The sequence below is a fragment of the Ambystoma mexicanum genome, chromosome 11 (genome assembly GCF_040938575.1).
Source record: "Ambystoma mexicanum isolate Mex_15411 chromosome 11, UKY_AmexF1_1, whole genome shotgun sequence".
NCBI lineage: Eukaryota > Metazoa > Chordata > Amphibia > Caudata > Ambystomatidae > Ambystoma > Ambystoma mexicanum.
The window spans coordinates 379,249,960-379,275,253 of NC_090934.1; the positions used below are offsets into that span (position 1 = coordinate 379,249,960).

Below are 25,294 nucleotides of genomic sequence, written 5' to 3' on the forward strand. Positions count from 1 at the left end.
CCACCAGCCCATACTCTTCAACACAGGTGCCCAAAAACATACACAAGGGGTGCAAGGGTGTACCCCCACACATGGGTGCCATAAGGGCACCCGAGGGGTATTGTTCACCATATGGAAATATGAAGAGCTGCAGTGTGAGAGGTCCAGGCTGGACCTCAGTGGCAGAAAACATACCGAAAACATACACAGAGAAGTGGTATGACAAGGACTAGGAGGCCATGTCCCTCCAAAAGGCATTCCTAGCAACACAACTGGCATCCATTGCACAGAGGGTCTTCCTTTGACCAGTTACTGAAAAGCTCTCAGGTGATACTTCAGCATCCTATGGTATGCTTGTTGTGGCATACCACCGACGTCCACCTTAAGATGTCCCCGCGCTGGAAACCAGGGGTTAGCAGAGGGCCTACCGAATCCAACACCTCTGGTGGAGATAGCAGACCTGGCAGTGCAAAATAAAAGACCAGTCATGACAGAGGGGGAGAGAGAGGACATTGATGTATGCCCCAATGGACATTTACAACCTAATATTACATTGCTTACTGCCACATTTACACAACAGATAATCAAGTAAACTTGTCAAAGACACAAGAGCAAACAAATAAGTAAAAAAGATTTTATTAGTGAATATGTACAAATTTACATAGAAGTCAAAACTGGAGAAGTACAAACCACTTAGCAGTTTGTTAGTTCTCGAGTTTGCCAGGTGAATCCCAAACAAAGAATTGAGACATCAGTCAAAGACCACGGGCAAATGTTGCTCTTCCAGGCCTGAACCTCAAAACAAGAAGCACTGATCACTGGTGGTGGTGAAGCTTTTTTGGGGTGGATCTATGGGCTAAATCAGATTGAGGTATCACTCAGAGCTTTAAAAAACAAAGCAATTGCCGATAATTCTAGAATTTGGACAACAGATGGACAGGGCCCACTGCAAGTTTCACATGTACCTTGCAGGGCACAGTGTTGTGGAGAGTAGACCAGTGTCTGGGTTTGAATGATCATAAAGTTTGGTACCAAGCAGGACGGTCCTTACAGGTAGACAGACTCCAGTCATGCTCTAAAGCATCTTCAATAAATACCTGAATATCGGGGTTGCCAACATTTTCACTCTAACCAACTACAATACTCTGTTGAATAGGTGGACTATAGAAAAAAGTTTCAAAACCCACCAGGAGAGTTTGTAAACAAGGAAAATCGAGAATTCATAGCACAACGGATAGGATAATCTTGATATAAAGAGAAGGTGCATCGGCATGTGATGTGTCAAGAGTAACAAAATACAGAGCTCATTGGACTTTGAAGAGAAAATCAGCTGTAAAGGGCTCATGACCCACCCAGAATCGAAAAGAATACCAGCTGTATTCACTTCAGCGCTCTCTTGGTTATAAGGTAACCCTATTGCAACAGGAAGGGCTTTCGATGTGTAGGAAATATCTCTGGGAGAGTTGGCAGTTTTGTTGCTGATGTTTTGGCATGACTTGGTCAAAGAAAAGAACCACCACCAAGTGAGGTGTGAAAGGAGCATCTGTTCGGAATATTTATGAAAACAAACATTTACAGTTTCTCTGGCAACAAACATTGATAAAAATAATATAAACTGTACAAGTGTAAAAAAGAAAATCTCATGTGCTTGAGGCCATTTTCTTCCTCTTGATTCTACTCCTCCAATCTGTGGGGATAGCTTCAAAATTAGCATTTTTCTCTGCCAATCCGCTGAAAAGAGAAAGAAATTAATTTGAAAATCTTGCTCTTCAACCACCAAGTTGGTAGTACGCCATGAGTCAGCATGTTAGTGCAACATTTCATTAAACAACTATATACTTTGTGCTGTGAGCGCATGCAACTCCCTTTAAACAAACCTCCAGAGTAAAAAGAAGGGAAAACTTGATTCACTAGACATTGATAGAGTGTAGTAGCATTGTTAAAATCTTACCTGGAACATCATTGAAGTAAATTAAAAATTTAACAGGGCCATTCAATGAGCCAGGGAGGTGAATCTGGGGCCTCCCAGCTGGGGATTGTTTGAGAACAGTTACAGAAGCATCATCCCTGCGCAGTGTTTCTCAGTCATTGCAATTTTCCCAAACTCAGATTATTCACCGAACGGAAGAGTGTAAAAAGCTTTCCTAGTTTGTTTCTGTGAAGAGAGATTTTCGTTTTGAAAACCTTATGCTCTGTCCTGAGCCTCCCAGTACTACTGCTGGATTAACTGGGATTTCATTGACTTTAAAACGTTAAGACTGTTTTCCCTCACCTCCTGCACTTCCTTTTGTTCTGGGGACACTGGACCCTTTTCCTAAGCTTCAGTGGGGATGGTGACAGGGGGAGCGGTCAGGGGGAAACAACTCTGCTTTGTTTTGGCTCCCTTGATTGCCTATGGCAGCACCCCTACCTTATACAGTGTGCTACCAGGGACCCATAAGGTCCCTTTTGCAATGTTTTGGATTCAATGGTTAGTCCTTCAACCTCGGAGTGGTCATCTATAACTGGTGTTTACCTCTGCAGCACAACCAATATTACATGGAGTTCTGTGGGGATACTGTGTCCCTCTTCTCTTTGTTCCAATTGTCCTTTTTTCTACTTTCCAGGCATCCTCTAAGCAGGCTGGTGGCAGTCATTAGCAGGCTTGGAATGGCCTATTGGGCAATAGGCCCATTGTCAAACCAAAAACTAAATGCTGGTGGGGGCCTGTTTTTTGGGTCAAAGTGTGCCACTTTTTTGGCCAATTTGGGCCAGTTTGATGAGTTAATTCACTCTCCGTCTAGTAGTTTTGACCAGTGTTGCTGAATAAATATTCTTTAAAATGCACAATTTTGATCACACTTTATCAACAAAAAACCCTTGGTTACTATTCAAACCGTGTCGCAAAAGGAATGAATAGCCATTTGCAACTGTGGGCAACTATTTAATTGGTGCCCAAGAATGTTATGGCCCAGTCCGACCCTGGTCATTAGAGTCACTTTTTTCCTGGGCGTATTATCTCAGAATGCCTTTTTAGTTGCAATACAGCACTGCATAGGACCATATACTCAAAATGGCCTCTACTTGTCTCTCCTGTTCAAGGTGGCCTATACTTTGTTGATCATCCTCCCTTGCCATGTGGGATAGGGCCTCCTTTATAGTTGCACATTTGGGGGCTTCTTGTAAAAAACCTGCAAAGGCTCTCCTTTGTGTGTGCACTGGCAGGAAGTGGAAGGGGGCTGCCTGCCCCAATCCACATTTCTCCAGAGGCTTGTGATGTGACTGCCCTCCACAAGGGGATGTACCTGCTGCAAGACTGAAGTTCTGCAGTTGATTTGCTGAGTGCATCCTGACTGCATCCACGGTCAATGTAGGACATGCATCAGTGAAGATCTGAGGGTCTCTTCATCATGGGACTGAATGTGGGCGTCCAAACATAGACGACCAGCGGTGCTCCACCTTCAATCCAAGACACGGCGACAGTGAGCCACGCCTTGCCCAGTTCTAACTTTTGGGGGGCCTGAAAAATAAATCATCTTGTGAACTGCCCCCTTCCCACTGGGTTTGCATTGGGCAATAAGTCCGGCTTATCTTAGCGCTATCCGGGGCTGGTCCAGGGCAGTAGCGCCTGTGTCAGTAATTCTGTGGGTCATCCTTGGGAACCTCAGGGGGTGTAGCTATTGCTTCTCTCACTGGAAACCAACTAAGACCCTTAAATTCCTTTTTAACATGTTGCATTTTCTATGCATCGACTATAGTACTTTTCCTGAACTAGCTGAGTGGGCCCTCCTGGACTACTAACCTCTGCCGGCAGGAACCTTTTGTGACACACCAAAGACTAGCAACTTGGTATAGGCTAAGGTTGGACTTCTGAGGTTTTAGTATACAAGTCTGGATGCCTTATAATTATAAAACCTATGCTTATTGATATGAGCTTAACATCTGTTCTCTGTACCTTGGTGAATTCATGCGTTTGAATAACAGCTTGCTGTCTTAAACTAGTGTTTGGGTTACCTAACCGAGTCATATACATATACTATAGTATTTTTATTTACCTTTAAACAAAGTTTGCCAAAGTCTAGTATTGTGATAAAGAACAAGTTACTTTCCTGTAGCTCCTGTTTCTTCAGCAAGGGTCTGCATTGATGCACATGCTCATGAATATTCCCAGTCAGGTTGGGACTCCTAGGTAAAAAAGAAAAAGCAGGTCATATCCCTAAGCTCCACCCCTGGTGGCCATCTTCAGATATGCTACAGCACATAACGTGGCAGTATGACCCAAGTAGAACCACAGAGGGGAGGGAGGGTTCACATGTGAATACATGCCAGGCCCATGCTGGAGAACAGGAGTTACAGGTAAGTAACTTGTTCCTTCTCCAGCATGGAGTCTGGCATGGATTCACAAACTCATGAATATGATTACACAGTAGTACATATGCACAACCACGGGAGGTGGCAAGGCTTAAAGGAATGGTTTGGTCAGAAATGTTTATTGTCCCTACAGGTCGCCCATGTGTTTTTAAGCCCAAGTCGCTCGATTTTAGAAAAATTTCCTATGGACCTTACCCAAGTTTTCGTCCATTAAACGCACGCGAAAACAGGCACCAGGACGTGCCATTTTGTGATAATCCTATCACTTGCCCCATCGCCCTGGCTGACCTGCTTTTGCGGCACTAAACATATCCCCCGCCTCTGAGCCTTTCATCAGCAGACGCGTACCGCCCATGTCACAACGCCAAAGCACGTCTTGTATCAACAAATCGCTGCGATTCAGCCAATGACGTGTCGCCATGGAAATGGCAGGACGCCGCTTTCCTCAATAAGTACAAACAGACCGTTTCACAACACAGCAGCATATTTTCGATTCCATTCCTCTGTGTTACTTTGAGTATTCTGTGACTCGTTTTTGTGCTCTGGTCAGCTACCTTTGCCGCTTGTAGCCCTTGTGAACACCTGTGCCATCGCTATAAATTATTTTAGTTTGTTTACCACACAATGGCTACAATAATGCCCTACATGTACGAGCCCGAGTATACCGAGGAGGAACTACTGGAAAGGGAAACATGGAAAACGATGGGGCTTCGGACGGCAGTTGGCAGGACGAATCAACGGATGACGAGACCGGACCTAGTCGCATGGACAGTGTTTCCACCTGGTGCACATGCAATCGGTGCGAGCTGCTGCCAACAGAGAACGAGAACTGCTGCTGCTGTGAAAACTCGGGATGCGTGGCCTACATTTCGCAAGGTTATCCACGGCCGCAATGCATCACCGAGCTGCCAGACTTCAGGGCAGCCTGCCTCACACGGTCCGTGTTGAGGATAATGAGGGTGCTTATGCACGAACTTCGCGCAACTGTTCGTCCTCGTAATCCGAGTAACGAATAAGTATTCTCTGGTTTTGATGCCACTACTATTTCATGGTCGTCTTCTATATAAAAAATTACATCTACATATCATTTTAACGCATGAAAGTCGTTCAACAGTGTGCAGTGTCTAGATAGCATTTGTCCAAGCAGAATGCCATTAGTTACAAGAATTGTCATTGACAACAAACGTTTAATAAACTTATCTTGGTCATTTAAAAACAGTTTGTATCATTCCTTTTCACAGGTGGTACAGGCTGGTGGCCTATCGTTCCTTTACATGGTCGCTTCACAGGAGGCTTGGACACCGCGTTCGAAGAGTAATACCCGCCTGTGCTGTTCGTGCCATAAGACAAACATTCCCCAGTGACAGCGGTCAGTACAGGGGATTTTCTCTTGCTGTGCTGCAACCTGACCTGTACCATGTGTAAAGTTTGGTATTTGTGTGCCATCAAAATAAGAAACAAAATAAAACACCACATTTTAACAACGGTTGTTTCGATTTTTTAAATGAATCAAGTGTGTCTCCATTCAAGAGTCTCCGGCCCATCCACTCCCCGCCCCCCCCATCAAAGGCAGTTTGCACCCGGGAATGAGCGCTGCCATGGTGTGCTGTCAGGGGTGGTAACGGCCAAGGTGCCAAACACCATGAACACTTCAAAAGGTATTCCACGCCCAGGGCAAATCGCTCACATGGCCGCCTCAGACCCCGTGTCTCCAGGAAGGCCTCCCCTGAAGCTGGCCGCCCCCCCTGCAATGCACATAAGTGTGTCTCCATTCAGCAGTCTTCCTGTGCCTTGTCTGCACGCCCACCGGCCCATCCACCCCCCCCCGCCCCCATCAAAGGCAGTTCGCACCCAGGGATGAACGCTGCCATGGTGTGCCGTCAGTGGCGATAACTGCCAAGGTGCCAAACACCATGTACACTTCAAAAGGTATTCCACGCCCAGGGGCCATCGCTCACATGGCCTCCTCAGACCCTGTGTCTCCAGGACCCCGCCCCTCATGCTGGCCGGCCCCTGGCAAACCACATAATACCACGAAATACACATGTCATTCTTTCACAAACACACCCCTGTTTCTAATACTTTATAAACCACGATATGTCTCATGAGAACATCTTTGTGTTTTGCAAGTCAACTCCTGAACGTGCTACCTGAGAACCACTGAGATCTATGCTAATCTGCTCCTCACCGTGCTATCCGTGAACTTCTGTGACCGCTTCGAGCAAACTCGTCAGTTTGCTACCTGTGGCCATCTACCTGTTCTCCTGCAACATACTGCTCGGCTTGCTGAATCCAACTGTTTGTTGGTCAAGATAAGGCCATGTATCCTAGTCATATTTCGTTGATTTTTAAATTTCTATTTGCGAATAGAGTACTCAATATTGCTATGTTCATTGGTCTCATTGATATTGACTTGAGTTTCAATTGTTATGTTATCAATAGATCTATTTATTTTCATCTGTGTCAATTTTTATCGAATTGCATCCTTCGGGAGTCCAGTCTATAATGCAAGCATGTTTCCTTCTCGTGCAAGACAGGACATCCAAGGGACGAGTCACATGTTCAGAGTTTAGTCACATCATTTATACATTTGTGCAACTTATTCAAATACTAAGCCGCACATGATGAACTGGTATAGTTTCGGCAAACAAAACAAACCATGCATTGAACATTGTATGGTTCATTTACTTTTGTATCACATTTTTATTCTCAAGATTGTAGAATGTCGATATTTACTTTTCAGAATTTTCAACAATGCCTGCCTGTTCGATTAGCGGTTGCCCTTCGAAGACCCATGCTAAATCTGAAGGCACTACAACGCATGTATTCCCAAAAACTGTTGATCGAATAAGAGAATGGGTCAGACATTGCGGATATCCACTGGTTGTGCTGGAAAGTAGAGTCCAACAAGTCTTCGAGGACAAGAGGGGTGATCGATACTGCATCTGCAGCCGGCACTTTTCCTCGAACATGTACGCCACATCTTGGGTCACAAAGAAGAATAAACGGCGAACGACACGAAAATTGCTTGCAAACGCTATTCCCACTCTATTCGTCCACATTACGTGACTGGTGAGTCAAGTGTCCGGATTTAGCTTTAGGCCTTGTGGTAGTGTGTAGGTAGCTGAATGGATTAATTGATATTTAGGTGTTGTGTCCCTTCTAATACTTTTGACATTGCTATGAGTGTCTAACTTTTTGAATAATGACATTTATCAATATATTCTTTTTAGATTTCATAACCAACAAACAAAATCTATATATGGGCACAGCGAACTGTGCTATATTGCGCATTTTCAATAGCATTACTCTCAAGTATTCCGTCGCCTTACATGGCAATTTTTAATATTGGCATTTCATTATCAAACAATTTATCTTTACAACTGCTTGACTATCCCATTCTACACCCGTGATGTGCTCGCAGTTATCAACCACTTCTAGCGCGTATCAGGTAAAATTACTTGGCTATTCCGCTACAGACTTGTTTTATCCATGTCAAGTAATAGTTTTTATGTATCGTGTAATTATTTTACCGAATGTTTGCTTAGTGCTTTCCAATTGATCTACATCTTAGTTATCGTCCACTGGTGTTTGTTTTCAGTTATAAGTAGTGTTATCCATACTAATGCAAGTACTGTCTTTCAGGGAGATGCTGAAGCGTCCACCACATTGACAACATCCCTAGATGTTCTTCAGCAGCATGCGGTATGGATACTGACAACTCCATCAAACTAAATCATCAGAGCTGGAATACTTGTTTCATTGTTCTACACAATGTTTCATTTGTGGTTAGCCATTGATATGTACCTGTGCGGTCAACCCCAAGTGTGTGTTATGTTTTCAATATTGTAATCCTTACTAATGCAAGTTCTATGTTTCAGGCAGTTGGAGCGTCAACCCCTGCACTTGATGCGGAGCCTGACATTCATGTAATTCCAGGGGAAGTGGAAGCGGGACCATGCGTATACGAATCGGCGCAACAGCTTTTGGAAGTGCGCACTACATTTACAACATCCTTAGATATTCTTCTGCAGCACGAGGTATGGATACTGACAGCTCCATCAAGCGTGATCATATAACGCGATTCCATTTGCTATACTTTCTTCCCTATTAACGCAAGTACTGTGTTTCAGGGAGACGGAGCTTCCACTACAATCACAACATCCCATTTAGATGATGGAGATGTAAATAAATCGGAGAAATAAGTAGATTAAATCTGATCATATTTAGATATTCCTCGATTCCTTTAGACAATGCATCATTTGTGGTGATCTCTTTATATGTACCTGTGCTGTTGACCCCAAGTGTGTGTTATGTTTACAATATTGAAAACCATACTAATGCAAGTACTGTGTTTCAGGGAGTTGCTGAGGCGCCCTCTCCAATACAATCATTCATGGCAGTCTATGCGGAGCCAGAGGTATGGATACTGACAGTTCCATCGAACTAGATCATCAGCTTGAATACTTGTCGTTTGATTGTTCTACACAATCTTTAATTCGTTGAGATGTACCTGTGTGGTCGTCCACACGTGTCTTTTATGTTTTCAATATTGTGATATAGTAATGGAAGTACTATGTTTCAGGGAGTCGATGGAGCGTCATTCCGTGCTGTCTATGTGGATCCAGAAAATATAGTTGTTGCAGCGCAAGAGGAAGGGATGACATGCAGAAACGGATCGGAGCAACAGCGTGCATATGTTGAAGTTCGAGTCAAGAAAGTTGCAAAGAAAAGAAACAAAAATAAGGTTAGTTACAAAAAGTTCATAATTTTAGAAATTGTTTTGTGCTGGGGACTATATTATGTTTTTTCCCCGTCAATTGTACTATACTTTATCTTGTGTTTAAACTGAACAACCCTTTTCCAAACTGTCCTCTAGTTACCCGTGGGTGTACGAACTATACATACACAGACAGTGAAGCAAATGAGAGTTGTTGCTTGCCAGACCATTTACACTATGGAGGAACTATTAATTCAGACGAGGCGTGTTGACTCGAGATGCTTATGTCCAATGGCCAGAACATGAATTGACTGTGTCCGGAGAATCCAGTAAAGTTTTATTGGACCATTGCTACAGTGCGACCGTACCACCACAAGATGATGATACAGAATGTATTAAAGATAGCTCTGAAGTAGTTGCAAACCAATTCACACAATCTACACCCGCCAAAAAAAATGCCACCCAAAAAGCCGTCGACATTGTTGTGTTCTCCTATCATTGTTGAAGTAACAGATGTTGAAATGACAGAATGAACCAGCAGCAGTATTCACCGATGCATCAGAACTTGATATCGGCGATATTTCTTTCAATTGTGGTGATGTCCTCAACGATACAGCCCGAAACAACTTTGACGCCGGATGACAGTCTAATGAAAGAGGGCAAATACATAGTATTCGACAGTTGTTTGATGGATATTAAATGTATGCTGAAATGTGGGCAGTTAGAGGGAAAGTATGTGGGAAGCCATTGATTCATGTGACTCGTCAAAAACAAGGCAGTAACGTCAAAATACATGCCGCCTGTAGATTAAATCATACGTTCTCATGGTCTGCACAAATGATGCTGTGGAAACTGCCAGCAGGCAATCTACTGTGTGCAGCTGCCTCACTTTTTAGTGGGTCCAGCTTTAGAAAGTTAGAGTCTTTCAGTTTGTGGGACTCCATTTCATTTCTAAAACGCAGTACTACAAATTCCAACATGATTATCTATTTCCAGCCATTAGTGATGCTTGGAAAATTGAACAATTGTCTCTAGAAAGTACATTCGAAGGCAAACTATTCAGGCTAGCTGGCGATGGACAGTGCGACAGCCCTGGATTTTCTGCAAAGTACTGCACCTACCACTTTCAGGACATAAATAGTAAGAAAATGGTGAGTTTGGTGGTCGTGCAGATGTCCCAATGTAAATCCTCAGTGGCCATGGTGAAACTAGGATTTATAAAATCATTGGAATATCTACAATCGAGGGGAATGCACATCGACCTCAGCCACAGACAGACACGTTTCAATAGCCAAGACAATGAGAGAGCAGTTCCCACATATTTAACATCAATTTGGCGTATGGCATCTTGCTAAATCAATCAATAAGAAAATCTCAGCTGAAAGGGGAAAAAAAGGTTTGGAAAGTATTTCACAGTGGTCCCAGTCTATCAGCAACCATCTTTGGTGGAGCTCCAAAACTTGTGAAGGGTCAGTGGAAATCCTACTTGAAAAATGGCGGTCACTGATTCACCACGGTACCAACGTTCACCGCTGGACAGAAAACCAACATTTCCACCAATGTGAACATGGCCCTTTGTCCACAGAGGAGGCACGGAAGAAGAAGTGGTTGATTCCATCTTCACCTACACACAAAGCCATTGAGAAGATTGTTTTTGATAAAACTCTATCAAGAGATTTGAGGGGACTGACAAAATTCTATAACACAGGAGGTTTGGAGGTGTTCCACAATATGTGCCTAAAGTACAGGCCAAAGCGATTGCATTTCGGCATAAAGGGCATGAAACATAGGACTGTACTAGCGGTCTTGGCCCATAACGAGAATGTGTGCCGTGAACAATCTAGGAATACGGGAAATGTAGGGATGCCTCGCTACACTATGGCCTTTGCAAAAAGTAGTAAGAAATGGGTGGTGAAACCAGTATATGAGGAAATGGAGTTCGACTTTGTTAAAGGCCTTATTGTTACTGTACTAGAGAAGCACAGATATGGAATTTTAAGCGTTTCTAGGCACAGCAATGATACATTGCCACCAAACAATGCCACTGTGTCAAGTCCACCCAAAGCAGAGCTCGTTGAGAAGTACAAATCCCGGTTTAAATCATTGTAATCTGATTGTCTTTTTGAAAATAATGTTATTGTACAGTGTACATACAAAGTATGCTAACCCTAAACCCTCCTCTTCACCATCCTAGGTGGCAAACAACATGAGCGTCATCTTTGACTTCTCTCCCTATTCACCTCATATCGCTGACCTTGTGATTGTGTATGTATATATTTTTGTTACTGTAACTAAGTTTCGCAATCTCATGTAAATGCTGCGCACTGTTAACCGAGGGGAGGCTTGCGCATTGCAAATAACAAAACAATGAATCTCACTTTCAACTCAACTCCTCGGGTACTTTATACTTTCCCTGACCTTCCCCCAAAAAGTCAATGTCTCCATACTTATGGTTCTCGAGGGCTGCAAAGCTCGCGGACGAGGACAAAATTGGGGGCCATAGAACGCGCCAAGCGAGGCGTTGCAGATGGGAGAGAAGCCAGTTCGCATTTGCACATTGAGGCCTAGTACAAAGATGGAGTCGAAAATTCAAGTTCTCACAGATGGCTTTACACGGGATGTTGCAAAGAAAGAATGTATGCTCATGCAGAGTGAAGGTCCGCAGCTTTGATTTTTTGCTCGCGGGCTGAAGAGGCCCGCGACTCGCTCTGGCAGTATAAGGTTCTATTGTTTTTTGACCTTGAGAGACAGGGACCAAGCCGAAAGGACTTCATTTGAAGGAGGGGTGCAATAACTTAAGAGCCGATAAGGCTGAAAATTCTGAAACTAGACTAAGTTTCATGTTAGTTCAGTATATGAAAAATCGTTGGCACGAACACAGTGGGGTTCACGGACTGCATTACGCAAACACAATGGAAATGGCAAATTTAATGCAAGTAACTCTATAGACGCTTTTATACCGGAATGAAGAATGAATGAAGAGCAAGTAAAACATTTGTGGGATCGTCTTTCTACCGGGCACATGGGCATGCATGTGCCCATTCGACACGCATGTAGACCGTCGTTTCTCAGTGGTTCAACGCTAAAAAATCATTACATTGTGTGTTAACCTCGATTTATTTAGTTAGTTTTCGCATTGCTTTTAGAGCCGAACATACTCCTTTGCACTATCCTCGCAAGCAAATAATTTGAGCTTGGCCGTAATAAATAAAATTAATAATAGTAATAAAGATCAGCTGGTGAGACTAATTTCAATTATGTTTTCTAAAAAGGTACATCCTACCGTACTGCTACTGCCACCTATTCCAGACCCCTGCTGACAGATTTTTTAAAAATGCCAGCTGCAGCTTCTTGTAAACAACTGCACAATGTTGACAATTTTATGGGATGATCGCCAAGGGCCCATATGCCCTTACACAGTACTAGCGGCTAGAAGCAACATATCAACCTTTACGGTGGCCTAGTGCCTAGTTGATGGAACAGCCTTGCGGTTCACCGTGCGACCAAAGTGCTTCTTTTAACGAAAACCAACACCCTGTGTACCATAAAGGAACGGCGCGTGACTCACGATAAACTAGAGGATTTGCGGATCGAGAGAAAAGAAAAAAATATTTTATTCCGATTTAATATGCCAATTGCTGAATATTCTATAAACATTTAATGTCAAATAAATGTACTTTACCAAATGTACCGTATTGCTGTTTGATTTTATAAAGTAAAGTTTCATATTCCGAATTGTAGCGCGCTGTGTTGAGTTGATCTGTGTTGGTTTCCGGGTTCTGTGTGAAGTCGCGTAGAAGACGACTGGGCACGTTTGCCTACGCAGCACAGTAACGTCACGGAGAGAGGCGCAGAATATGAATGTTTTGATAAGGTCAGGCTCAGGGGCTGGGGATATGATTTAGTGCCGCAAAAGCAGGTCAGCCATGGCGATGGGGCAAGTGATAGGATTATCACAAAATGGCAGCGCCCTGGTGCCTGTTTTCGCGTGCGTTTAATGGATGAAAACTCGGGTAAGGTCCATAGGAAATTTTTCTAAAATCGAGCGACTTAAAAACACATGGCCGACCCGTAGGGACAATAAAAATTTGACCAAACCATTCCTTTAACAGAAGCAATACACTTATACCTGGAACAGACTTTCCTCAAACAGGTTGCGTAGCACCGATTGGCGACCCAGGACTCCTCCTTGGAGTCCCCGTCGATGCAGTAAAATCTTGTGATGGTGTGGTTGGACCTCCACGATGCAGCCCTGCAAATGTTGAGCAGGGGAACACCAGAGAGAAATGTGGTCATTGCTGTGATGGCTCTGGTGGAATGGGCTCTCAGGCTGCCTGTAAGAGGTATTTTGGCCAGACGATGAGTGCATGATACAGTCGGAGAGCCACCTGGATATGAAAGCCTTAGACAGGGACTTCCTGTGAGTCACAGATTAAAAATTCACAAAGTTGAGACATCTTCTGAAAATACTTTGTGCATGCCACATAAAATGTCAGGGCACAAGCAAAGCCCATCGAATGCAACATCCTTTCTGCTGGTGAAGAAGGGATCTGGGATAAGACTGGCAGAACCAAAGGCTTGTTGAGACGGAATTCTGAAAGAACCTTCAGCATAAAGGTGGGGTGCATCAATGGCACCACCCGTGTAGAGTGAAAGGACAAGTACAGCCGCTTGCAGGAGAGGGCATGATCTCCCCGATCCGCCTGGCTGTAGGAAAGCAGTCTTCCATGAGAGAAACTTCGAAGGTGCTTGATGCATCGGTTCAAATGGGGCCCCATGAGCTTAGTCAAAACCACATTAAGCTCCTGTGCAGGAGCATTCACTGGTGAAAAAGTCCAAAGGAGGCCATTGAGAAACTCCTTGGCAAGCCTGTGCAACCAAAGGGAGGGCTGACCAGTACCCTGGTGTAACGGGATTTGGCAGCCTGATGTCCATTGATAGAGGTGTTAGTCAGGCCCCCTTTGCCAGTGAAACAGAGGAGTAATCTTTCAAGTCCTGCACCACACTGTGAAGCGCTTCCACTTGTGTCCGTAACAAGACAGCGCAGAGGAAGCTTTTGCCAGGATGTTCTTGCATTCTGGCAACAGTATGCCAATCTCTAGGGCTAAAGACCCCAGGCCGTGAGGCTCAAGGGCTGGGCTGTGATGCAGCATCGATCAGTGTTAGGCAAAGTTTGCATGCAGTACCCTCTGGGACCACTGCACACAACTGACTACAGATGTAAGCAAAGCCAACCTTTGGAAGAAGTCTGTACCACAGTTTTTAGTAGCGAGCTGAGCAGCCAGGCTTATCTCAAGAGGGAATGTGAGCTTGTAAGGGTGTTACACAGAGGTCTACAATCACAAGCATTCAGATAGACACTTATACTCAAGGTTTCATGGTTATAAATACTTCTTAATTATTACAGTCAGTTAGAAAACATTCACTAAAAAGGAGGCAATCAATACCACACAAAACTATACTATAGTACTTCACACTATTCGGTTCTGTGATATTTAAACTACTTTAAAGAGCAAAATTAAGATTATAAAATGAATATTACAGTTACTCTTAAACAATGCAAATAGTTTGAGTTCACCAAAGGAGTTGATTCAATGCAATAGGTAGGACAACGTCAATGGGCTAGTGCCTTGTATTGGTAAAAACGGTCTTGGTAGTTAAACGGAAAAGTCTTTACCACGGTTCTCAGAAGTAGTTCGTAAAAGAAAGTTTCATATGTCAGGTCACAAGCTGACTAGACCTGCAAGTTGCCAAAGTTTCACGCACTTTCGCAGTGAGAGGTAAGTTCTCTCCATCAGGTTTTCACAGTACCTTATTTTGAAGAAAAAGATGCAGCTGTAGATTTCTGTGCCTGGCAGTTCCTGCAGATCTCGCTGTTCCTGAGCCTCAGTCGTGGGGACAAGAGGGAGGACGTCAGGGGACTCCTGCACTGCACGGGGACTAGCCAAAAAGCTGGCAAATCTTCGATTCCGGTAGCTGTTGTCAAGCACACAAACTGGCGTCCTTCTCCCTGGTTATTCGGTTTCCTGCAGCACTCTGAGGAAATTACAACCAGCTCCAAGAATGCTGTCCAGCCAGGTGGCTTACGAGTGATTGGTCCCACCAACTCAAAGGGAGGGCTTCTCTGTCAAGATGAACTTGGCGATTCGGACCTGCAGCAGGGCTTCACCGGGCAAACCAACGGTCCAGCAGTTGCAGCAGCCGTCCTCTTCTAGCTAGTCTTCGGTTCTTTCGTTCCAGTGGTCTACTCTGCCTTTCAATCCAAGAGACTCGCCTTTTTAACATTTTTCTCCCATTCATTCCAGCCTAGCTGCCACTCATCCAGCAGAGTGGCTGTGGACAGTCAGCCAGCCAATCACGCCAGAGTGCATTTAGGTCTCCGAGGAGACTAAGCACAGGGAGTTTCCCTCACTTCTTGCCCACCCCAGACACTTGAGCGTCAGAGGCGGTCTTCAGTCCTGAAGCCCGCCAAAGGCGTAGGAACAAAGGGTCCAAACCTGGTTTGGTGCGCAGAGACAAACTCTAGAAGGACCTTTCCAAAAAGACATGACGAAAAAAGACTGGGACTAGTTTAAACAAAGGGGGCTCAGACGCCATCTTGAAAAACATGGCTCCTGTAATTTTTAGCTACTGGTGTTCACGGTCGGGAAAAATCATGGTAGTTCATTGTAAAACCACTGCCACCAGCCTTCAATAGGAAAGTGTACCATTTGACTGCTACATGAGTATTTAGACACAGGGGATACTATGTAAACCCCTCCACCACTCCATTGAAAGGTGCATGCTGGGTCTAGGAATCTGGAATTATTAAAGTCAATTTCACTTAGCATTCTCTGGGAAGCAGTAGTTTATCCCAGAGAGGGTATCTAAACCTTTGGGAAGTCTAAAAGACATCCCTGTGTCACTGCACTGAGGGTTCTGTATAACACATGAATAGATTATGCCTTTGGAGTCATCTAAAACTCCATAATCAAAAAACACAAGTGAAAAACACATCAAAATACATGAAAGAGTGTGATAAAGAGGCTCACATTGTGCCCAGGAAAACAAAAATCAAGTCCTCGAAATCCAGCAAAGTTGCTGGGGGTCTCTTAGTTGAAGGGAATTGGCACATTTATGAGAATTCTCCCCAACAGTGTAATATAAATCCTTTAGATTTCTCATAAGGTTTAAATATCTTTTCTTGGGTGAACTACTGTTCCCAAGAATAGTAAAGTGAAATTGACTTTACTTACCTTTTCTCTTTGTAGGTCCAGCGCACACACCATTGTATGTGGAGTGCTGGGATGTTACCTAGTAGCCCCTTATCATACCTACTCATGTAACATTTTTATGTTGCCTTCACTACTTTAAATGGCTGGTGGCAGTGGTTTAAATTTTCCTACCATTGTGCTTTTCTACTGCAAGCTGAATCCTCAGCTGCAATGCCTGAAATCACCCAGTCCCGATTGGATGGCTGTCCTTGAATGACCGTCACCCTGCTGTGTGACAGCTAGGCTGTGCATGAATGGGAGAAACCTGCATAAAAGGCAAGGCTTCTTGGACTGAAGAGAGTCGACCACAGGAAGAAACAGCTGACAAAGGAATTGTGAAGAGAAGCTTGCTGCAGCCTCCTGGACCGCTAAACTACCCGAGGAAGCCTTGCTGCTGTGCTGAAGCTCCTTTTCCTAATCAACAAGAGAAGCTCCGGAAAGGACTTCTTCGCTCGGGTTAGTGGGACCAGCTAAACCAGACACTAACTTTGCTGGAAGAGCTTTCCCAACTGGCTCTACGTCTTTGCTGCTGCTGGAACGGAGTGCCAGGGGTCAAGAAATCCATAGTCGAGTGCAACGTCTGTAAGCCAGCCAAAAGCTCCAGGAAGATCTTGAGGACCCTCGTGAAGCAGGACAACCCAAGCTCGAGTCACCTGACCAGAGTGTTGGACTCAAGAAGTGAAGGAAGCCCAACCAGTGTCCAAGATCCGTGGTGGTGCAGTTTACCGCGCACTGAAACTGCGAAGTGCCGCTGAATGGAAAAGAGCCAGTAGCAGTCGCCGACCTCCGTACTGCTGTGCACAAGGCCTCCAGATCCCCTCCCTCTTGTCCCCACGACTGAGGCCCAGGAAAACAGGATCTGCAACCACAACAGAAGCCAGCTGGATCCTCTTCTTCTAACCTAAGGTACTGTTCTGACTAAGGGGTACTAACCTCTGTCTGTAACTTGCATTAGCTACTTTTCTAGAGTTGATCTCAGCTCTAACTTTCATAAGTGTAACAGCTTGTGGTCCAACAGTGATTTCCTACAACAAACTAACTTTGTGCAAGACTTTTTGCCATCTAAGAAGTGCCTCAGCCCCATAGATTTCGCTCCATTTGTCTTTGGCTGTCCAGGCTCCCTGCAGACTCTTTTATTCCACTGACTTGGATTCTTACTGTCCTCATAGGTGATACATTGGTTTTTAACTAATATTTGTTGGGATTGCCATTCGGGGTGCTTACCATCTTTGGGAGTGAGATTTAACCCTACACTAAGTTGACCTCAACTTACCTGCCAATTTCACTTTACATTCGCTGGGAAACAGTAGTTTATTCCAGAGAAGGTATTTAAACCTTTGGGAAGTCTAAAAGACATCCCTGTGTCACTGCACTGAGGGTGCTGTGTAACGCACATGAAAAGCTGTTTATGGAGTTATCTTAACACATCAAAATACATGAGTGGGAAAAAAAAGGCCCACACTCTTTCCAGGTAGAAATAAAATCAAGTCCACAAAATCCAGCAAAGTTGCTGGGGGTCTCTAAGGTGAAGGGAATTAGCAATTTTATGAGAATTCTTCCTAACTATAGCATCTCTCCTAGCACCCTGTATGATGTCCAGGTTAGCCTGCGACAGGCATAGGTGCTTTAGTGTGCCCTGCTCAGGAACCAAGCTGCTAGGACTAACTTCTGCAGGGCGGGGTGATGGCCATGCCTCCCTGCTGCGATAGAAGATGTGCCAGGCTCAATGGAAGATTAATCGGCGCTTGGTCTGAGAGGCTGAGCCGTTCTGCGAACCATGGTCTCGCAGACCACTAAGGAGCCATCAGAATGATACGGAGGTGATGCAACTCCCTTATCTCGCAGATCACCTTGTGAACCAGGGGAGTGGGAGGAAATGCATACATGCTGTTCCACTGTAACTGCAAGGCGTCGCCCAGGGACCCTAAACCCTGTCCCTGCAAGGACGCGAACTAAGGGCACTTATTGTGTACCCTGGGGCTGTCCCCATCTGCTGAAGATCCCCTGAAGGATCCAATTGTTCAATTGCCATTCGTAACTGTCTGCACCCAATCTGCTGAGTCTGTCTGTCTCCACGTTGGACTCCCCCGGAAGGTGGATTGCGCTCAGGTGAATGTTCTCTAGAGCCCACTCCCAAATGCTGACTGCCAGGCTGCGTAGGGGAGGAGACCTGGGGCCACCCTGCTAGTTGATGTAATACATGCTGGTGGAGTTGTCTGTCTGAATAAGGATCGCCTTGCCACTGATAAGCGGCAGGAAGGCTTTGAGAGCGAGCCAGATCGCCTTCAGCTCTAGCCAATTGATGTGGGCCTCCTGCTCCTGAAAAGACTAGACTCCATGGACGCTGTGGTTGTCCAGGGTGACCCCCGTAGCTCTCCCAAGGAGGGATCCGTGATGGTCAACTGTGGTGCTGATTGTCGGAAAGGCCTGCCTATCCGCAAGTTGCCACCCATGCTCCACCAGACCAGGTCCTGGTGCAGAAAGGGAGGCATGCTGAGCAGCTCCACTTGGGAACCCCGCTCCTGACTCCATGAGACTGCAAAGTGCAGCTGCAATCTTCTAATTTTGAGCCTCGTGTAAGGTACGGCCAGTAAAATTGCCTCCATGATACCCAAGAGGTGCTGGTACCACCATGCTGAGGTCACAGTTCTGCTGAGAAAATGACCTGTAGCCCCCTTGATGGCTGTGATCTTGTTCTCAGAGGGGGAAACTCTCAGAGCTCATTCCCAGATGATGCCCAGGAAAGTCAGACACTGCATGAGCTGCAGCTGTGACATCTTGAGATTGATTTAAAATCCCAATTTGTGTAGTGTATTCATGAGAGCGGAGGAGGTATGATGGACCACCTCCAGGGATCTGCCCCCGACTAGACAGTCATTCAGGTATGGGTAGACATGGTGACCCTGGGCCCTGAATTGAGGCCAAAGGCTAGAACCATTTATTGGAAATGGAAGCCCATCATCCTGAACCTCAGGACCGATGAGGCTGCCAAATTGGGATGTGTAGGTACGCGTCCTTCAGATCCAGGGAGCACATCCAGTATCCCTTTCACAGTGCCTCGCCAATAAGCACTGGTGTAACCATTTTGAACTTTTGAAGAGGGAGGGGAAAGGTTCAGGGTGGAAAGGTCCAACACCTGTCAGGCCAGCTTGGTGGTTCTTGTATATTGCGAAAATCTTGGAGTAGAACCCCATGCCCAATTAGGAAGCTGGGACTTCTTCCACTGCCCGACTCTTTACGAGCAATCAAATCTCCACCAACAGAGTTGCTGTCCCAATCTGTGGGAGAGGAGAGGGAGCGAGAGAGGAACCGGTAGGCGGTAGTCTGTTGAAACAGAGCATCCATGGGTCTGTGAACCCTGCGCGGCAATAATGTGCATGAATGGCAAGCTTGCCGGCCCCTGCCGCGCTTGCGCCCCACCACAGAGACACGTGGGCCTGGAGGGGTGTGTCATGCCTTCTTTCCCTCTGAGGCTGGGGCGGAGGATGGGGACTGAAAGAAACCCTTGCACCCACCCAACCCCCACTTATGCTGTTTAACCTGGTACCCACTAGATGACCAGTCAGGCTGTCTTGACCTCTGTTCCTGGAAGCCCCGGAACCCACAGAAGGAACGCCCCTTTTCGGAACATTAATGCATCTGGTTGTATGCTTTGGGCATGGCCTTTGTGAGGATAGATAAGGATTTAGCAGTCTGGGAATTGTTCTTCACATCAAGTTCCTCATCAGCGGTGTCATGAAAAAGATCGCCACCCTCGAATGGAAGGTCCAATATGCGTACCTGGACATCTGGGTTGAACTTCGTTGCCCGAAGCCAGGCCGTCCTCAGATGGCACGGCCTGGGTTATCTATGTGCTCTACGGTGGACTCCATGTCCTGGGCCACCATTTTTGCTTCTGCCAGCCCCGCCCTAAAACGTGTCCGACTCTGCACCGGAAGCTCTGGGAGGTAGTGGGCTAGTTCCTGCCAAAGACTCCGATTAAAGACTGCGAGCATGGCATCTGCATTAGACTGACGAAGGTGCAGGTGTGTGTTGGAATAGACCTTTCCATAGGCCTCCAAGATCTTCTCCTTGCCTACAAGAGCTGAAGACTAGGTGGTCGAGGATGACTGAGGCTTGGAGTAGACCGACACCCAGCAAGAGTGGACCCCACCCTCCCTCCAAATGCCTGTACTTGGCTTCGAGGTGCTGATTGCTAGGCAGGGCCGAAGGGGGTTCAAGCCATCCCTTTTTGGCCAGGGCGACAACATCCTTCTGCATCAGAATTCCCAGTTCTCGCCGCGGGGCGTAGAGTGAGGATCTCAGCAAGAACCCCCCGCCTCCGGTTGTTCAACCTCGGGTTGCGGAAGCCCCATGTATTCAGCCAAACCTGTGAGACGGTCATCAAAGGCCTTGGCTGAAGATTGCATGTCAGGGTCTTCCTCATCATTAGTGTCCACTAGGGTGTCCGGCTGATCCGGAGCACTTGGAGGAGTGCTAGGCGCCGAAGGCTGAGGCGTGGAGACCGTAGCCGGAGGCTGGTGTGGAACCGCCTAGACTGTAGGAGGCAGCAAAGCCGGAATCAAAGGAGCCGGCATGGTCAGCTGGGGCTGCACAGGGGACTTGAGACTCTGGAAACAAAAGAGGAATGACTGGAGGCAGCATGTCCCATCCTGAAGGTTGGCACTTATCTGAGGGGACCTCACAATTGTGAGGAATTTCTCAAAAAACAAACCTGTCCTCGCAGGCTGGTGGGGTGGTAGGTGGTATTGACTGAGTAGCATGTGGCTGCTGGGGCCTGTGCGTACTCTGCCTTGCTGGTTGCGTGGTTTATCTGCCCTGCGACGCTGTAGGCCACGTAACTATCGAAGACCAGTCCCACCTGGACACACAATCACCTACCTGCTCCCCGAACGGGGGGGTCTTGTCGGACAAGCAGCTATTTTGTCTGGCGCGGCAGCCATTTTGCTGGGCTGCATTCCACAAGCCCAAGTCATGGGGCTTGCCTCGGTGGGCCCGGCCTTCTTCAGAACTCTTGACGGTGGAGCTTGAGGTCTACTCTGTACCTCAGGATAAGGCCTGGAAGGTGTAGTGCCCTCGGCTGTGTCGCCAGTAGTGCTGTGCACAGGCGCCCCCTCAGACATTTGTCCGATAGTAGGGCATAGCCCCTCAGGTGGACAACCAGTAAAAGAACCTTGCGGTCCCTCAGCACTGTCTCCAGAAGGATGTAGCTTCAAAACCCATGCTGGTGTGAGAACACGAACGGTCCCTCACGCTCTGACGTTTCATTCGGAAGGAGTAGCCCTTGCGGGGGGGTGATGGAAAAAAGCGGCCCGGCCTTGACGTGCGTCTGATTAAGTTCTTCAAGTCCTCTGGTGGTGACTTCTCGAAGAGCTCCCACCACTGAGCTAACCTGTTCTTCAGAGCACGCGGTGTAAGCGCATCACAACCCTCTCAGTTGTGTTCGGGGCCAGGGCAGCAGAGGCAGAGAGCATGTGGGTCAGACATAGGAAAGAGCCCCTCGCAGGCTTGACACCCAAAGAAGCCAGATGACGTCGACATGCGCCGATGAGGAGCGTGGCATCAGAGGACAGAGTACCTGATTAACACCAAAAAAACTGAAGACAAAAGACAGAAGATCTGGGCAAGTGTGTGCAGAATTACAAGGCCGAAGCCAGACTCTGAAGCACTGGTGAAAGCGGCCCGCTCCAGTCGAAAAGGAAAAGAGGACTGAGGAGTGGCGCCAGTGGGCGGAATTAGGGTAGCGCATGCACGCAGGACCGTGCACCTCTAAATTTAAGAAGATTTTTTTCTGGTGGCAATGGTTCAGTCACCCGTCCCTAGCGATGGACGCCCATACAGTATGGAGGAAAGGGGACGTAGGAGTACATAAATCATTTATTAGATATCTAAGTGTGTAAGTGTTTAATTGGATATTTGTATTGACTGGTTTCATTGCACAGATCTACAGCTCATATTACCGATCCTAAGATGAGCCTGGCTGCTCAGTCACACTACCAACATGTGTAGTACGGGTCTATATTAAAAGGTGGGTTACCCAATATGGTATGGTAATGTTTATTTGTAGAGCGCCTATACACAAGGCAAGTGTTTCCAAGCGCTCAAGGAGGGAGGGAACAAGGGGAAAAACAGTCATTCAAAGCCCTTGCATTTTTGAACAATACAAGTCTGCACAGGCAGAGTAAGTTTAAATAATACAATTAACAGTGTAGATAACAAACCGGTCCGACAACGATTCTGAAGTTTTTCCAAGTGCACTGAGGCGCCACCATGCAAGGAGGGGAGACAGAGAAGATGGGTCTATCTTCAAGAAATGGTACGGTCAAATAGTGCAAGTGCACAGATGGTACGGGGGAGCAGGTGCGGGGTTTTAAGGGGGGGGGGGGTCCAAGTGCGGCCAGTCAGTCAGAAACTGGGGTAAGAACTGAGCGATACCACTCTCATGGGTCACTGAACAAGTCAGTTATGAAGAGACAAGTGCAGGCCCGGAGGCAAGTGCGAGAGGAGTGGCAAGGGTGCCACAGCCCTGCGAGACTCTGAGGTACACCCAGCAGCCAGTCAGCAAGCTGTGTGCAAAAGGAGGGAGAGAGGGATAGAGCAGAGAGAGTGGGTTAGCAGGGTAGAGGGAGAGAGAAGGAAGAGGAGAAGAATGTCTTAAGGAGTTTCCAGAACTTCATGAGATCAGGCTCAAGATGGAGTGCCGAAGGGAGGCTATTCCAGAGGGAGGCCCCTGCTGAGGATAAAGATCTCCCTCCAAATCTCTGCTTGGAGAACCGGCTCACTCGCAAAAGATTGGAGGTAGATGCGCAGAGGGTTCGGGAAGGACAGTATTTAGGCGTTCCAGATGGGTAGGTCCCAGGCTCCAGTAAGCCTTGTGGACAATGCAGAGGGTCTTGAACGTGATCCTTGCCGCCACGGGGAGCCAGTGGAGGGAATTCAGCACCAGAGGCAGGGGGCCTCCCTCTGGAACAGCCTTCCTGCCTCCCTGAAACTTAAGGAGAACCATCTCCGGTTCCGGAAGCACCTCAAAACCTTCCTCTTTGCTTCTGCTTTCTCTCTCCCCTGCTAAATTCTTCACTGAAACTGCACTGAACCTGCACCTGGGTCACTCTCACCGACCTCGGTCCTTGGCCCAGCCACTCTCCACTTGCACTGCGGGACTGTCTGATCCCTACAGCCCCCCCCCCCCGCACTTGTCTGCACTTACCTTGCAGTAGCTGGCCCTATTTATTTATTTTTTATTCTACTTACCCTGTTCTGCACCCCCCGACCCCCTTCCCCTTGCACTTTTCCCTTCCCCCTACCCCTGCACTTGCGCGATCTGAATGACACCTGGCCTAGTAGGATCGTTGTCTGTCTTCCCCTTGTTCCCCCACTCCCCGCCTTGTCGCTCCTTGAAACACCTGTGTATAGGCGCGTTACAAATGCCATATCATACCAGAGAGATGGTCACTGGGCTTTAGGCCAAGGATGAATCTTGTGGTTCCTTTCTGGAGGAGTTGCAGAGGGCGCAAACTCGAGGTGGGGAGGTTGAGAAAGAGGCTGTTGCAGTAGTCCAGCCTTGAGAGAACCAGGGCTCTGGAGATAGTAAGCGGGTGGGGGAAAGTGAGAAAAGGTAGAGCCTCTGAAGAGGTGCAACTGGTCGTTGGACTTTTTAGAAATGCCGGAAATGTGAGGGGAGGAGTGTGGAGTCGAAGATGACCCCAAGGTTTCTTGCTTTACAGGGAGGGCGGCCAGAGTGGGAGCGTGGAGAGTGGAAATACCAAGTGAGACATCTTGTGCAGACACCCCAGTTGGACTGTTCTAATTCTTACCTAAAACGCCTTAGTTCCACATGGCTGCAGTGTTGGCTTTGCACAACTGGAGTTGTGAATGATTCTGCTAATCCTAGGTAGGCTTTTCTAAGTGCTAACCCCGGTAGTGACTTTGAAAAACCCTCCCAACAGTTTCCAATATTGAATTCATAAGCCGAGAGCGCAGGGACTTTGTACAACACAAGAGGGTCACACACGAATTCATGGAATTCCATTTGGCAGAAAGGCCAGATATAGGCTTGGTCTAACCCAGAAACCCAAATCGGACCCAGGTGCACTCAGAAAAGCTAACCAACCCCAATCCTCACACAATTTACACTCTTGTGCAAGCAAATTGGTGAAAGACTCACCATGGGGAGAGAGAAAACACAATACCCCAGTTGCTGAGTGTGGGTTGCAGGAGCCTCTAGTTGTGAGAAAGTTGTAATTGGTGAGTGAAGGAGTGGAATGAGGCTGTAGAGCGATTTGGAGGTGAGGGTGACAGCTGTTAGATAAAATTGTAACCTTAGTGCTAAATCTACCTCACTTGTGAGAACCACAGAACATTTTGCTGGACTGTTAGATTATTTTTCTCTATACCTCAGTGAGTGGGAACCTTTTTCCACACTCGCATCCTTTTACTCTTTATGGGCGTCATTTAAGACTCTCCATAGTGCCCTTTTAATTTTATCTTTTGGTATATACCTTGTTATTGTTACAGGGCTGCCCTGGTGAGCTCGCCTTTTACTTTCTCGGTCTAAACTTGAGAGTTACAGTTCCCAAAGGGGGTGGGATGCATATTTCTATCCTTTCTACATTTTCTTAGATGAAAACTAGCACACCCCATTTTATGTGAAATGCTGGTGAGATACAACGTATCCCCTTTCTCACTAGCACTAACAATTCTGTTACAGGGACAAGCTTACCTTAAAAGGCTGGTGGCAGTGAACCTTTTTACTAATTAGGTGGACCTTTACAGTGGGCTGTTTTCACAGCTGTGTTAAAGGGACCCATCAGTGCCCTTTTTACCAAAATGGCCCAGTCTTCTTTTGCCATTTTTGAACTTCCTGTCCCTCCTTGGTCTTTCCGCTGCCATCCAGGGCAGGAAATTCCTTTGTGTGATTTGCATCTCCGGCAGGAGACCTCAGTCAAGCCCACCCAGGCTCCAGAGTGTCTGACAGCAGGAAGCGTGCGAGGAG

At 46.6% G+C, this 25,294-nt stretch overlaps 1 protein-coding gene across 2 annotated transcripts in view; it reads right to left on the bottom strand.

Moving 5' to 3' along the window:
• Positions 1-599: 599 nt before the first annotated feature.
• The window catches only part of FNBP4 (formin binding protein 4), a 573,393-nt gene continuing 548,698 nt past the window's right edge, over positions 600-25,294 (bottom strand). The window contains exon 18 of one of the 2 annotated variants that reach the window (XM_069623086.1): positions 600-1,710. In XM_069623086.1, the coding sequence (XP_069479187.1) occupies positions 1,620-1,710 (91 nt within the window). In that variant the 3' untranslated portion in view covers positions 600-1,619. The remainder of the gene's footprint in view (positions 1,711-25,294) is intronic. The other variant, XM_069623085.1, reaches the window with a different exon arrangement.